Source organism: Homarus americanus, unplaced genomic scaffold (genome assembly GCF_018991925.1).
Source record: "Homarus americanus isolate GMGI-L3 unplaced genomic scaffold, GMGI_Hamer_2.0 scaffold367, whole genome shotgun sequence".
In the NCBI taxonomy this organism is placed as follows: domain Eukaryota; kingdom Metazoa; phylum Arthropoda; class Malacostraca; order Decapoda; family Nephropidae; genus Homarus; species Homarus americanus.
The window spans coordinates 740,719-757,401 of NW_024743709.1; the positions used below are offsets into that span (position 1 = coordinate 740,719).

The 16,683-nt window shown below is 39.8% G+C and overlaps 1 protein-coding gene and 1 long non-coding RNA gene across 3 annotated transcripts in view; one reads left to right on the top strand and one right to left on the bottom strand.

Moving 5' to 3' along the window:
* The window catches only part of LOC121877488, a 29,435-nt gene extending 25,477 nt beyond the window's left edge, over positions 1-3,958 (bottom strand). The window contains exon 1 of the long non-coding RNA XR_006091006.1: positions 2,290-3,958. This is a non-coding gene — a long non-coding RNA (uncharacterized LOC121877488). The remainder of the gene's footprint in view (positions 1-2,289) is intronic.
* A 909-nt stretch (positions 3,959-4,867) lies between these two features.
* Positions 4,868-13,306, top strand: LOC121877486 (rRNA methyltransferase 1, mitochondrial-like). Of its 2 annotated transcripts, none has more exons than XM_042383272.1 (4): positions 4,868-5,017; positions 6,012-6,978; positions 7,129-7,334; positions 9,333-13,306. In XM_042383272.1, exons 2-4 carry the CDS (start codon positions 6,014-6,016, stop codon positions 9,494-9,496), a joined length of 1,335 nt encoding a protein of 444 aa, XP_042239206.1. In that variant the 5' UTR covers positions 4,868-5,017; positions 6,012-6,013; the 3' UTR covers positions 9,497-13,306. The 2 variants fall into 2 exon arrangements, with proteins under 2 accessions (XP_042239206.1, XP_042239205.1); XM_042383271.1 differs by having other exon boundaries at positions 4,894-5,038.
* Positions 13,307-16,683: the final 3,377 nt, after the last annotated feature.

Here is a 16,683-nt window from a genome sequence, read left to right on the forward strand (position 1 = left end):
GTTCAACCAACACTTACAATGACAATCAGGCAAACAAACGAGACAGACAGAGAAGGTAAGGTAGTCTTGTGTTTTCGACAATGTCAACAATGATGTCCCGTGTGTGTTTGTGTCATCAGCTGACGGAGCGATGCGTTACTCCTCATTCTCGAACACTGTACGTTAATTTAACCCCTTGAGTGAGATGACTTAACCCCATGAGTGAGATGACTTAACCCCTTGAGTGAGATGACTTAACCCCATGAGTGAGATGACTTAACCCCTTGAGTGAGATGACTTAACCCCATGAGTGAGATGACTTAACCCCTTGAGTGAGATGACTTAACCCCTTGAGTGAGATGACTTAACCCCTTGAATGAGATGACTTAACCCCATGAGCAAGACGAATTGATGACTTAAAGGAGTAAAGTCATGAGATGACTTAACCCCATGAGTGAGATGACTTAACCCCTTGAGTGAGATGACTTAACCCCATGAGTGAGATGACTTAACCCCTTGAGTGAGATGACTTAACCCCTTGAGTGAGATGACTTAACCCCTTGAATGAGATGACTTAACCCCATGAGCAAGACGAATTGATGACTTAAAGGAGTAAAGTCATCGCACTCTAGCACTAAAACACACTCACACTAACGAACACACTAACACTAAAACACACTCACACTAACGAACACACTCTAGCACTAAAACACACTCACACTAACGAACACACTCTAGTACTAAAACACACTCACACTAATGAACACACTCTAGCACTAAAACACTCACACTAACGAACACACTCTAGCACTAAAACACACTCACACTAACGTACTCTAGCAAAGTAAAGTGATTCCTTCAGATAACAGTTGGATGTCACACAACCTGCCCGACCTACCTAAGTGGCACTGTTACCACACAATGCAATTAAAGCGGTGCCACCTTCACCATGATACAATCAGTGCCACCTGCAGCATGATATTAGTGCCACCTTCCCCATGATACAATCAGTGCCACCTTCACCATGATACAATCAGTGCCACCTTCACCATGATACAATCAGTGCCACCTTCACCATGATATAATCAGTGTCATCTTCAACGTGATACAATCAGTGCCACCTTCACCATGATACAATCAGTGCCACCTGCAGCATGATATTAGTGCCACCTTCACCATGATACAATCAGTGCCACCTGCAGCATGATATTAGTGCCACCCTTCATGATACAATCAGTGCCACCTTCACATGATACAGTGCCACCTGCAGGCGATACAATCAGTGCCACCTTCACTATGATACAATCAGTGCCACCTGCATGATACAATCAGTGACACTCATCATGATACACAATCAGTGCCACCTGCAGCATGATGCTGCCAATCAGTGCCACCTGCAGCATGATACAATCAGTGCCACCTTCACCATGATACAATCAGCGCCACCTGCATGATATTAGTGCCAATTTTCACCATGATACAATCAGTGCCACCTGCATGATAATCAGTGCCACCTTCACCATGATACAATCAGTGCCACCTGCAGCATGATACAATCAGTGCCACCTAAGTAGCATGATATTAGTGCTAATTTCACCATGATACAATCAGTGCCACCTGCAGCATGATATTAGTGCTAATTCTTCACCATGATACAATCAGTGCCACCTGCAGCATGATACAATCAGTGCCACCTTCACCATGATACAATCAGTGCCACCTTCACCATGATACAATCAGTGCCACCTGCAGCATGATATTAGTGCCACCTTCACCATGATACAATCAGTGCCACCTGCAGCATGATATTAGTGCCACCTTCACCATGATACAATCAGTGCCACCTGCAGCATGATATTAGTGCCACCTTCACCATGATACAATCAGTGTCATCTTCAACGTGATATAACCCTGTACTTTGCCCACAAGCGGAATTAAATGATATTCTAAACTACAGGATATAAAATCACGTACAATTCGCTCCCGTCTTCTCTCACAATACACAGTCGCCGGAAACTAATGACCGAGTTTGATAAGGAAGAACTTGCTGATCTTCGCTGGGTTTTAGAAGAAGCAAATTAAACCTATTAAATGCAGCTGTTACCCAAAAAAATATACATATAAATTAAAGAAAACACAGAAGCCAACTCAGAGGTTTTAAAATGGTGATTAAACAGTTGTAAAAAAATCAGTTACATCAACAACTTATAAAATATTGTCGTAGGTGTGAGAAAAGTTTAACACAAGACGCGATATTTAGCCAGACTTAAGAGTGGCCACACACCTGCATCACCAAGCAACGAGACTCACCTGTGCTGGTGTCCTGTATTAGTGAGGCAGGATGGTAACTTCTACTGGTGGACCGGGAAAGTATATGTGGCTGTTGACTTGGTGTAGGTCAAACTCAGTTTCTATCACAATCAAACACTGTAAAGTCAGTAGAGAGACGGGTGTACAGTACACGGTGTCCGCTGGTCTGTACAGTACAGTGGTCGTGAGAGAGAGTAGAGATGTTTGTTGTATCGCGCGGTGCACGTGCCAGAGGTGTGGAGGTGCTCACCAGACGTACTGCACCCGACCACTGTTGGCCACACACTGACGCCCTTCCACCACAGCACCACTTCCACCACAATGCCTGCTGCTGCTGTTGGTGTGATTACAGCCACTGCTGCTTCTACCACCACAGTGCCTACACCTCCACCACACTGACTACTACCACCATCTCCATCACCTTGCACTACATGGACAGCAGTAATGAAGCATCACTGTCCCCAGGTATCACCCCAAACCACGTTCCTCACACCTGTCATCGTTTACCTCCACAAATTACTATATTAAACCCCACCTGAACAAGACCCCACAACCTTTTCCCTCAACTTGGCCAGGGCTATTTTAGAATTAATACAGTACATACGTTCATTGATATTAAGAAAATAAACACCTCTATCTAAATTTTTATCTCGCGTCTTAAAGTTTCCTCGAGAGTGGAAATATATGACCCGAATTAATTGTGTGACTTAAAGGAATGTACAGAATGCAGTCACACACACACAAAGCCAAGGTCAGGCGGTGACACCCAGTAATCTGAGGGTAAAATAATCAATGACAATCTTGACCTTGACCTTAAATGAGGTTGACCCAGCGAGAGGTGGCGGTACTCTTTAATATGAAACTGAGTGGATCGGCTGTGTGTGTGTGTGTGTTAACTGGTACTGGCTCGAACAAGTTTACTGTCATTCGTAGAATCAACGCAGTCTGAAATACATCACCATGGTTACCAGATCCTTGTGGCGATACAGCCATTTCATAAGTTGTATAGAAGGAATTACAGTCTCGGATAATGAAATCAGAATGTAATGAAATACAGTAACACCTTCCATCCAACCAGTTATATCGAGAAAACACAACCATTTAATTTTTAATTGTTGGTGACTAATGGCGCATATGTACCAACCATATTATCACATATCACATCAATACCACGGCCATAAATGTATAATCTCTCTCTCTTTCTCTCTTTTGGTATTTATTTTCCATGACGCAGGTTCAGACGGAAACATTCCGATATAAAAACAACGCAGGGAACTCCTCCACACGTCACGGTAACCTTGAAGGAGGTAAAAATCTGACACAAGGCCACACTCCACTAACTTCCGCTATTGATCAACACCAGACAAATATACAGTATATGCGATCATTTGAAGATTAACACTATTCCTGAGTTTATTTTACCTGATGATTAAACATCCTAAAGCTAACCTGAGAGAGGAAGGTTAGGTTTGGTTAGGTATACTTGGGAGATGTTACAACTAGATTACATATGGACTGAGTGACAGATGTGTGGTTGGCCTAATAAGATACAGTGAACCTTGGAGGATAAACAGATGCATTGCAAGGTGTAGAGGAGACAGTAAATAGTGTTCAACATATATAAGTACAGTGTGTGTGTGCGGTTTAGTGTTATTTTGTTTGGGTTAAGTCAAATTGTAATTATCTTTACTTCAGCTCCACACCTTGGGAGGATAACCTGTGTTTTGACAACGATTGTTTTGCAGGGCCGACAAGCCGAGTCCTTGGGTCTGGTTGACTTTCATTTTGTCTGATTCAGCTCCTTGAACTGGAAAAAAAGCAAAAGTTTTATTATCCAACTCAAAGCGAAGGAGCTGCTAATGTTATTAGTGATGTAAAATTACTCCAAACCTACTCGACATGGCCACCTCTAGCGGGTAGCAATTAGGTAAAAAAAAATGGTAATACCGCAATGTATTGTACAGTATATTGTAATCAAGATGACTTCTTCAGCAGATATATACAGACAGGGCGACACAAACAGGGGTCTCTTTATCAGGGATACTGTTCTCTTTGTTTAGATAGGAACCAATTTTGAACCCGCATTTTACCTCTCAGTAAAATTAGGACTTTAGGAATCCGGCCCCTAATACGAACGCCAACAGTTAGCAACTGCTTACTAAATATTATTAAGACATAAGAATAATAAGTGCTTTGTTCATCAAATATTTGAGAAAAATCGCTAATATGTACCCACTCACCGCTTAAGGATGCGCTCTCTCTCTGGAAAATAACAAAATGATGTAAGTGGCTGTTTTTTGGCGAATTTGATCAACAGAGTGCACGACCACCGTACTTAAGTGTGTCTCTTGTGGGTACCGAGGCTCGAACCCGAATCACGGAAAGCAGAGGGAAGCCCTACAACCAAAGATACTATATTCAATGCAGTATTTTGGCTATAACTGAATTAACACCCTTACAATATTTATAATTACAGAGCCGTGTGTAAAATTGGTAGCAGCAGCACTAGCCTGCCCAATTTCGTGGATGAAGCTGTAGAGACAAAGTAGATAGATGAACCCAAATACAAATCTGAATTTACACTTACAAGTGAACGCAGCTGATGGCTGTAAACAAACCCAGTCTGGGAAACTCACCAGCAGGTCGAGCCACTTACGAGCACTACTACTACTACTACTACTATAATAATGATAATATTCAGTAAAATCATCACACAAACTTACAATTGGTATGTATATATACTATGCAGGTATATAATTAAGCAGGTGTATATGTAATGCAGGTATTTGGTGTACGTGAACCATACAATGTATACAGTAAGGCAATTCAACCAAGGATAGCTGAAAAAATAATAAATATAACCAAAAAATACTGAGATAGTTATGGTTAGCATATTGTTGTTTTTTCTCATCTTGGTAATACTGTACAGTATTTTCATTTTGGACTGCATATTTAGGTAAATTTGCATAAGTGGGCCCAACTCAATTTCTTAATTAAAAACACGTTTTTTGCATAGTTCACACTTGTCTAAGACACTTTTCTTCTATGGCATTTCCGTCAGAAATTTATATTTTTCGTGTATGTTAATAGACAAAATTACCAACAATAATACTTGTTTAAAGTGGGCAGGGCTGTGAAGTCGAGGGAAATTTGGGGGTAAATACTAAAAATAACAGCAAACAAACCAATGAAAACCTTACCTAACATTAGACCTCCTGGAGTTAAACAAAATGAAAATTCTAATTGTTGAAGTTCTCTGGTGAATTGACTATTGTGGACACTAAATGCAAATTAGATAATGTCGTTTAAGATTATTGTATTCCCACCACTAGAGTACACTACAGTATCAATGCAGTAATTAGACTACAATGATTACAATATACCATTTACATAACATACTTGTGCTGTACTTTGATATGTTTGTTAATAAAAAATATTGACACCGGTTGAGGTATAACGTAGTTACTAGTTACAGGCATAGTATAGTACAGTACTGTAGTCCAGTATGAAAATAAGGTTAGAATCATGTATGATTTTTCTTCTCATTGGGTTATTGTAGTACAGTACGTATACGTTAAGTGTAGCCTATGTTCTCTTAAGTTTGTCTAATAAATGAATTAATATTAAAGTATTATTGCCATTTCATTAAAGTAAACTTAATCTGTAAACAGGTTTATAACAACTTTAAATCTCTAATCAGCTTTATCTCCTTTCATTTGCAGACATGTTCTCAAAGATATTTATACGACATGCCAGTCACAAGGTCTATCGTCTTCCCCCAGTCAAGTTCCGTTATGCTAATGACATACCTTCATCTACGAATAAACAGGCAGGAGAGTTGCCAAGAATCACATCTCCTGTTGTAACTGAAAAAGCAGAGAAGACTTACAGAAACATACAGAATAAATCAGGATGGCAAAACGATAAAAGAAAATATTACCCGAACTCGAGTGATGATAAGCCTAATAATAAAGTGAGGTCAGAAAGGATTAATGATAATAATAATAAATATAATGATTTGGATTCTGAGAACACTAAGCATTATAACCCTGATAAATACTTCAACCATGAAAGAAAAAGAAGTTCACAACTCAATATGAAGTATGCAAACAGACACCACACAACTGATAAAATACTTCATCTTTCTAAGAGAGAAATGAGAAATGGTAAAAATAATAATAAATTGAACTTTGAACCTGTGGGTGAATTAATATATGGAGTGTTTCCTGTCCTTCTTGCACTCAGGGCTCAACGACGGAAATTTCATAATATATTTTATAAAAAAGGAAACGAAGATAAAAATAATAAAATTCAAGAAATTTTAGAGACCGGAAAAAAACACAGTATAAAGATTCATGGTTTAGGCGGTTCAGAGTTTAAATTAATTTTCAAAGGAGACCAAGCACACCAAGGAATATGTTGTGATGTTAGTCACCTTTTATTTGAAAATCTAAACACTGAGAATTTTTACCACACGATGAAGCCCGGTGAGAGTATGAACCTAAATAAGACGAAAGAGAATGAATTAGTGGAGCATCAACCAGAATCATCACCTGGAGAGGATCAAGAAAGACCACACCAGCTGTGGCTATATCTTGATAGGATTCAAGATCCTATGAACTTTGGAGCTGTTATAAGGTCAGCTTACTTCACTGGAGTAGATAAAGTATTTACTCCTATGGAACACAGGTAAGGCTTCATACATTCTTTGTTGTTCATCAAATTTAACAACTTTACCCAAATTGCTATTTTTACATCTTTGATTTTTTTTTAAAAAGTCGATAAATAAAAGGAACTTGCATTATTCATTCTTCCATTAATGCTGAGATGCGTTTACAGTTGCAGAATCTCTGGTGTAGTAAGTAAAGCCAGCGCTGGAGTAGCAGAGGTACTGCCCGTGTACCAGGTGGATGATCCAGTGACATTCTTTAGCAAGTTATCTGACGTAGGTTGGCACTTGGTGGCCTCCTCATCGAGTGGAACTACTGCAACAACAACATCTATCAGTGATTTTCTGCCTCTGGGGAACACTTTACTGGTCGTGGGTTAGTATTTTATTAATGTCTTTTGTCTTTCCTCCTCTCCAATTTGTGTGTGAGGTGGGTCAAGGGGCACAGATAACTCAAAGAAAGGGGGGTAACTAATAGGGTAGGGTGGAACAAGATACTGTATGGGTAGCGGACTAACATAATAAGTAGAAACATCCACACACATTTATACTGGTACTGTACTCACTAATTGTATTCTGTATGTTTTAACCTTTTCTCAGATTCATATACCACTTATAATTTGGAATAAAAAATATGATAAAATGAAATTTATGAGGATCAGGTGTAATGCGTATTCTACTAGATCTCTCAAACCATGCATCTTGCTCCAGGGCCGGCAAGATGTGAATAGGTGCTTTCACTTCAACCATTAGTATGCTTATATCTTCATTAATATCAATTTGCACTAGAATTATTATATAAGAAAATCGATTTAATTGTTAATTCTACATAAGAAAAATCTCGTATCATCTTAGCCTAATGATTACTGAAAAAAAAAATAATTCAGTGGTTCGACTCCAACAATACCACACATGATCGTTCATACACAATGGCAGAACTAGTTAAAATATGCAAACAATACACAGAAAAAAAGTGTTATGAAATAGACCACATAGCAATATATCACAGGACACAAAGGGCTCAGACTGCCTCCTTATCAATGTGTGTTCAATCTGATTGAACTCATTTGGGCCCAAGTAAAAACCAAGATGAAAGGAGAACTTGAATGCTAATTAATATCTGAAGAGAGTTGAAGAAATCGTTAAAGTATCAATGCAACACGTGACCCAAGAACACGGGCGAAGCTGAATAAATCATAATCTGACGAAAACAGTGATGAGTTGATGAACTAATGATGGAAGGATAGCTGTGTGTGTGTGTGTGTGTGTGTGTGTGTGTGTGTGTGTGTACATTTTATGATTGCCATGAAATAGAAATTATATTTCTGATGTACAAGAGAGAGAGAATGGCCTGTAAAATGCTGTGTTAACACACACTGATCTGTTTACGTACTTACCGGGGTTCATATACAAATTGTCGAGGATACGTCTGACAAAAAACATTTCTCCCCACCCTTTGATACATATAAAGTTAATAGCCTGAATAAAAATATTTCAATTGCCAATAAAAAAATTATTGACTATTAGTTAAGCATCAAGGGGTTGAACATAGGCTATTTGTTCCTCAATTTTTGCATTTCATAAATGTACATTTTCATAAATCATGACATGCATGTACAATATAGTACAGTCACTCCTCGACTTACGATGGGGTTCCGGACCGACGACCAGGTCGTAAGTCGAATTGGTCGTAAGGCGAAAAGGCGAAAATAATACATAGAAATTCTAAAATGGGTGTCTCTTTTTCTTCTCAGCACCACGAGAACTCTCACTTTTAAGCTTGCCAGCCATTTTAAAGGGAATTACAAACGAAACTTTTGTCAGTACACAGCGCGATCACTTACGTCAGGACTCGAAAATACGTAATTTGAAAAATATTTTATACGACCACGGCGGTCGTATGTCCGGGTTGTTGTAAGTCGAGTATGTCATAAGTCGTGGAGTACCTAACACCCAATTTTACTTGTATTCCTTTATGATTTTTTTTAATTTAAGAAATATGAATAAGGTGTGCCCAGGGTGTAGAATACAATTCACTTCAGCTGTCAGAAATAGTCATACTGTATAGATATAATGTTGATTTTTATATTCATACAGTATACTAAAGAGATGTCTTTACCTTGCAAAGCTGGTTTGCAGAGTGGCTCTGTAACAGTTATGAACCACGAAGGTGTTGACATATTACACGGTACAGCACAGAATTTAACATTTTCAACTTTTCGCTCCTGTCTGAATTGGAGTTTTCTGTTGCAAAGATTTACTGTTGCTGAAAAATTAAACGTGAAAGTTTTATTCTTTATAGTACAGAACTGTTATTGAATGTATATATTGTGTAAGTGTAATGCTCCAATACGTTATTTTTTCTTTGATACAGGTAATGAAGGAACAGGAGTTTCCCAAGACTTAGAAAGAATATGCAAAACAGTTGTAACGATTCCTTCTGGGAGGGTCTTGGATCATGATGCTCATTGTCTTAATGTGTCTGCAGCAACTGCTGTTATTTTACATCATCTCCAAACAAAATTAAAACCTCATTGAACTTAAGAAGCACCATATAAATTACCTGTACAAACAATTATATGATATTATGAAAGTCTGCAATAATATGCAGTTTCATGGCAAAGGACTTTGATTAGTGGTGTGTGATATCCATACTGTACTATATAAACACCCTCAGGTAGAGCCCATATTTTGCCACAGGGCTTCATGTTTAATGATAAGATACACTGTCCAGACAGACAGTGTTTTTGCTGCAAGCAGCTATAACACCTGCCTGAACATGGGTAACATAATGATGCCATTAAATCATAACTTAGAAATGGGATTATACCAGATCAGCACAAGCCCTCTTGTAGAGCCATAGAACAGTTCTTCCTCAGTGGACCTCTCTGAATGGATGGGTTCATTAGCCCAAGCCTGGGGTTCCCACTTCAAAGGATTAGTAGACAAAGTTGCTGAGTATTCATGTATACAATATCAATCTACATACTGCAAAACATTTTCAACATTAAAAATTCTCTATGGCTGCCAATGTTCTTCAGACATACTCTAGTACATATATTATACCTAAAATCTTTCAATTAGTGAGAGTTAACAGTGGGTTTTGACCCATGATCTAATTGGACTTTGATTCTACCTCTGGATCAATTGAAATAAAACTTTGAACCTGGTTTAGGTGGATGAGAAGGCTGCTTGTACAAAAAATAACTGTCAGGCTGGATGGTGAATCCTGCCACTAGACATACTTTACTGTATCACTCACTGGAAGCTCTGCCAGAAGGTGTTTTAGCTATATCTCACTGGTCATAGTTCTCCTTCACTCAGTCCTAATATATTACAGTATCTCATAGTTCAATCCTTCATTTATAATTTGAGAAAGGTAAATGCGCAGGTGAAGAAAGGTTATATGTTAAACATTACGTACAGAAAGCATATTAAATTTGTATTTCAATGTGTCACTGCTGTACTGAATCAAATACTTTAAATGAAATTTTAGTTTTGTATACTGTATTTGATACAGGGTACTTTTATTTCAAAAGCATCCTACATGTATTTGTTATAGTGAACCAGGGGAGTTAGTAACTATTCGAATGTCTTGATGTCACTCCCAAAGGATTAAAAGAGAAAATTAATAGCTACTTGGATTGTTTTTACAAGAAAAGTCAACCACCTTGTATAAGGCAGAAAGAAGCAGGATGGTATATTACACTTCAGTAAATACTGTACAATCATTTTCCCCTTAATGTACATTCCTCCACCAATACATATCTTTAATAATACTGTAGTACCATTTATGTCCAAGCTAACATATATAGTGTGTATAGTATATCCACAGATATGTACACTGCCTGCTTGCTGAACCCATTCATTCTGAATCCTCTTGTGCATGCTGATGCTCTTTGCTTTATTTATTTTTTTGTTCACTTCCACCTCTAACCATGTGGACAATCAATTTGTTCTTTGTTATGACCTTCATTGTCCAATGTTAGGACAGGAGGAAACCGGAGTACAGTACAGTATACAGTACCTAGAAGAAATCTGCAATGTATAGTAGGGTCAATTTTGATTAGGAATTGAACCCACTACACGGTTGGGGAAGCAAGCACATTACCATTGGTTGTTTCATTAAGGTCACAGTTACAGTGTGTTTTGTATTGCGACCGAATATTTCGTTACAGCTTACTCAAATGTTTTGGGACATCTCAAATTTAACACAGGTTTCTATGAGAATATACTGTCCAGGTAACATAGGTACACTCGCCCCAAAAAGTATCTTTACAGAGGAGTCCGATGAATCTCAAAATGAACACCATGACTCCTGTTGTGTCAGTAAGGTTGTTAAAATCCTTCCTCCATTGTGTCACATTTTCTTGAACAAAATTGTAAAGATACATTTTGGAGCGAGTGTACATCCGGCTACCATATAGGATTCCAAGAATGCATCATGAACATTAAGGGGATGCTGCCTGTATAATAATAGAAGCTCTGATCTTGGAGGTAGTACACTGCCTGGTTCTGATCCCCCATAAGGGAAAAATACTGTACTGTACATTATATGCAAGTTGAGGGTATGAGAGTTTATGGAGTGGAATTTCTAACTTACTGTTTTAATTCTTGTTGCTTCTACTCTTTGTGCACTATTGTCCCAAAGTATTTCACCAATCATGGGTCCAGTGGTAGTATGTACAGGGGAAACTGGAGTAACCAGTTAAAACCTTCACACATCCAACTCAGACTTACATCCAGGACACAAAGTGAGAGGTAAGTGTGCTACTGTAGAACCACCAAAGTCCCTCATTCAGTGGACATGTGGATGCTGTGCAGGTTGGAATTTTGCTTTTTCTGAACATGAGAAGTCATTGTCACTGGTTAAAAAGGATGATTTATGAATATAAATATGGGCTGAGGCAGTGCTTAATTTATAAAATAAGAAGTGTGGAACTCTTAGTGAGCCAGACAGATGCCGACCTAGCTTGTGGAACTGGCAAGGAATTTATATACAGTACATAGTACTGTTGCCAGTATTTATTAATATGTGATTAAATTTAAAATTTATTGTACTCGTGCAAAATAAAAGTGCCTGAATGTCATTCCGGTGCGTTCCAGGACAAGTTACCGTAATTGCTGGGCTAAGGATAACTAGAAATATTTTAGAATGTTACCAAACATCACAGGTTTTCTTAGTGTTTCCTCCTGTGCTAACACTGGACAATAAAGTTCATAAAGTAAAAAAAAACAAAAAACATTGCTTGAACAGTTAGTAAGCTGGTAAGTGGTGTAAAGATAAATAATAAAAAATATCTAAATTCTGATCAATCGTCATTCCAACTTTGGACTATACACAAAGACTCAAATTAAAATGTTTGGTGGCTGTGTGATATTTAAAGATTTTTTTTTTTTTTTAACCCAAATGTCATGAAGTTCGAGGTAAACTGCTAATAAAGTGGCACTGTATAACTAAGTTTGCAATGTGTTGGGTCTGAGTGTACCCAGGAAGTGCGAGTGGGCATTTTAACTGCAAGTTACCTGTCTGAAAATCCAATTTAATTACAATAAACCCTCGCTTTACGCGGTTTCACTTTATGTATAATGTAGCTAGCTTGTGCCTTCACCTGCGTACCAGTCTCTTGAGTTCTTAATCATACGTAATTATATCTGTGGAGTGTGTTTATGATAAAAAATACAACCATAGTGAATGACCATATTCTAAAATTCTAAATTCAAGCCACGTGTTTCTAAGACAATCATTCAATGTTGTTACCGTTGTTTATACACCTGCAATGGCTATGTACATTGTTTGTATACCTGCTATATATATATATATATATATATATATATATATATATATATATATATATATATATATATATATATATATATATATATATATATATCATGTAGATCCACAATGAAAACGTGTTTAAGATTAATCTTGAAAAAATCACAAGGGGAAAAGAGAAACAATGGAGCACCTTAGCTTTCGTCTTTATTCAAAACATCTTCAGAGGCAGGGCTGACGGGACTTCCAACTCTTCTTTACCGAACACGCTGATTGGTTCAACTGCTCGCGTTGTGATTGGTTGCGAGATAATGACATAATATTACTATTTTCTATAATATAATGTGTGGTGAGGGGTAACGAAGATCCCAGATACAGTAATTATATTAGAGTAGTCCTCATACTCAGTGAATTTCATTGTTCCTGTCATTAGTTTTATAAATTTCTGAATAATAAACACTGCATTATACACCATTCAGAGTGTTATATATGATCACATTAGGTTTGTATTTTATCAATTGTAATTTGTATTACTTTTCGATAATACTGAATAAAAATAACCAAAACATTCCACCAATTTTATTTTGACTACATAAAAAATATAATTCTGCTAAAATATCGCTAGTTAAATGTAGGTAAGGTAATTAAATACATCTACAATTTATTTCTTTGTATTCTATATGGTATTTTAGCCATGAAAAAGCATATTTCCTAAAGACGGTAATTTACCGAGTCGGAGCAGTGACGTCACAGCTTACCGACTACGTCATCAATTTACCGATTAGCAGACGACGTACCGGATTTGAACCAATCAGCGTGTTCGATAAACAAGAGTCGGAAATTCCGACAACCCTGTTCAGAGGCCTGTAGTGGACTTCTCCCCTACAACTGCGTAGCGGCTTCACCAGCTGCTACCATCTTCCCTAGCAACCAAGCGAGCGGCGACAGCAGATGTTACCGTAACCTAGCAACGAACCAAAGACCGGCGACTTTCTCGGGTTTTCCCAACATGACTCATAGAGGACTCACGGCTGCTGGGTATATAAGCTCTGTCTCTCCATTGAGATTCATTCTGGTCTCTCTTCTACAACACGCAACACCACCTCCTCCGCCGCTGCCTGGCGGCCCTCGCCTCTCCTCCGCCTGCCTGGCGGTCCTCACTCCCGCCAGCGAGCATGGTGACCCACCAGCTGTCCTTCTCTGAGCTTCCTCACCAACCAGCTTTCTCATTCTGGCCATTCTTCTTGAACACGCAACACCTACTCCAGCAAGCTCCTCGCTGACCAGCATTCATTCAACCAGGAGGCCAGCAACAGGCAACATCTTCTCTAACGAAGCTCCTGCACATCTACCTCCTTCAACACGCTACTCACCGAACGTCTCTACTGAGCAGCTCCTCACCACACGGCACCCCCAGCACCAGACTGTCTATCATATAACTTATATTATACAAGAAAACCACCTTAGAGTTTCCATCCATCCTGAGTGCTAGACAACATTATACCACGAATTCCTACAAATGGTGACTCCCGGAGATTAGCACTCACACAGGATGGAGGAGACACTGATCACGCTCCCAGTCTTCAAGCAGACACCGGCTCCTCTTCCTGCCCCAAGCACCACATCCTACCGACCCCAGCACACCCGTCCTGCCTCAGACGCCGACCCCGGCCCAGCAGTAACCCCTGACGCGGCCTCTGTTCCTGAGTGCGGACCCCACACACACCCCTCTTTTCTCCCTCAGGTACTCCCTGCTAATGTCCTGCACCCTGCTGCTGTCGTGGACCCAGCTGCTGTCACGAGCCCTAATCCGCTTCTGCTGACGCAGCCCCTGCTCCTGACCCAGGCCCACACACACCCCAGCAGGCGCATCTGACGACCCTGTACCTGTCGTGAGGGAAGCACAACATTCATCGCCTCCACACACCCTCTTTTCTCCCTCAGGTACTCCCTGCTAATGTCCTGCACCCTGCTGCTGTCGTGGACCCAGCTGCTGTCACGAGCCCTAATCCACTTCTGCTGACGCAGCCCCTGCTCCTGACCCAGGCCCACACACCCCAGCAGGCGCATCTGACTACCCTGTACCTGTCATGAGGGAAGCACAACATTCATCGCCTCCACACACCCTTTTTCTCCCTTCTCCCACAGATAGTGTGTATCTAGACAGTTGTACTTCAGCGATCGGCTCATTCACGCCATCGCCGTTGTCTCACATGAGGCATGCACCGCCCGGTCTGCCTCACATGTGCTAAGCAACTCTACAGACAACAAGTCTCCTACACCGCCTGGAGGGAAGGGGGAGTATTGTAGTGGACTTCTCCCCTACAACTGCGTAGCGGCGTCACCAGCTGCTACCATCTTCCCTAGCAACCAAGCCAGCGGCGACAGCAGATGTTACCGTAACCTAGCAACGAACCAAAGACCGGCGACTTTCTCGGGTTTTCCCAACATGACTCATAGAGGACTCATGGCTGCTGGGTATATAAGCTCTGTCTCTCCATTGAGATTCATTCTGGTCTCTCTTCTACAACACGCAACACCACCTCTGCCGCTGCCTGGCGGCCCTCGCCTCTCCTCCGCCTGCCTGGCGGTCCTCGCTCCCGCCAGCGAGCATGGCGACCCACCAGCTGTCCTTCTCTGAGCTTCCTCACCAACCAGCTTTCTCATTCTGGCCATTCTTCTTGAACACGCAACACCTACTCCAGCAAGCTCCTCGCTGACCAGCATTCATTCAACCAGGAGGCCAGCAACAGGCAACATCTTCTCTAACGAAGCTCCTGCACATCTACCTCCTTCAACACGCTACTCACCGAACGTCTCTACTGAGCAGCTCCTCACCACACGGCACCTCCAGCACCAGACTATCATATAACTTATATTATACAAGAAAACCACCTTAGAGTTTCCATCCATCCTGAGCGCTAGACAACATAATACCCCGTAACCCTACAGGCCTCTGAAGTCTGAAGATGTCTTGAATAAAGACGAAAGCTAAGGTGCACCATTGTTTCCCCTTTCCCTGAGTGGTTTTATCAATATATATATATATATATATATATATATATATATATATATATATATATATATATATATATATATATATATATATATTATATTATATATATATATATATATATATATATATATATAAATATATATATATATATATATATATATATATATATATATATATATATATATATATATATATATATATATATATATATATATATACACACTTGCTGTCTGTATACAGTACAGCACTGTATATCTGCAGTCAGTAAGCGATAAAATGGTAGAAAAAACATTTTAGGTACTGAACAAAGGATGTTAGTGTAAGCGTCTAGTTACACCATGTCCGGCACACCCCAAATACCACCAGCACACCCACTACTATTACGTTATACAAGCACTACTCCTCACTTGTAGGCTATTTACACAGCCTCCTCCAGTCTCATGCCCTTCTAAACATCATGGGAACCCCCCGCCTTTCATTCTAGGACTGGAAGCCCGGCAGATACAGTATTAAGAGAAACAGAGTCAGTCATTACTCACTTATGTTCTCGGTTCCGGTGGCCCGTAGGGTGGCATCCTGTGGGAACGCAGTGCAGATGCGGTAGTTGTACACAAATTAAAAGAATAAGTGGTTGGAGCTGATTATTTTGCAGTAAAAAGTCTCCCCAGTTGTTACTGTATCAACGGCTCGCTGATATCGTGTCATCGAGACCAGTGAAACACGGAAAACAGGTGGCGCGAATGTTCCAATCAAGGAAGCATTCATCAGCCGTCGAGTTGGGAAGGATGTGAACCATCCGTCAACTTCAGCTGTGGTACTGCTGCCACCAAGACTGGTGAAGAATATAGTACTGAAGACGGTTTGTCACCATATACAGTACACTAATCATATTTAACCATTACTTATGATTTCTCACTTTTCAATTATTAA

What these genes read in the sequence shown, in the direction of transcription:
- LOC121877486 (XM_042383271.1), top strand. An exon ending in TTTACTCCTATGGAACACAG is followed by an intron (nt 6,979 to 7,128) that starts GTAAGGCTTCAT and finishes ATGCGTTTACAG; the next exon opens with TTGCAGAATCTCTGGTGTAG. An exon ending in GAACACTTTACTGGTCGTGG is followed by an intron (nt 7,335 to 9,332) that starts GTTAGTATTTTA and finishes TCTTTGATACAG; the next exon opens with GTAATGAAGGAACAGGAGTT.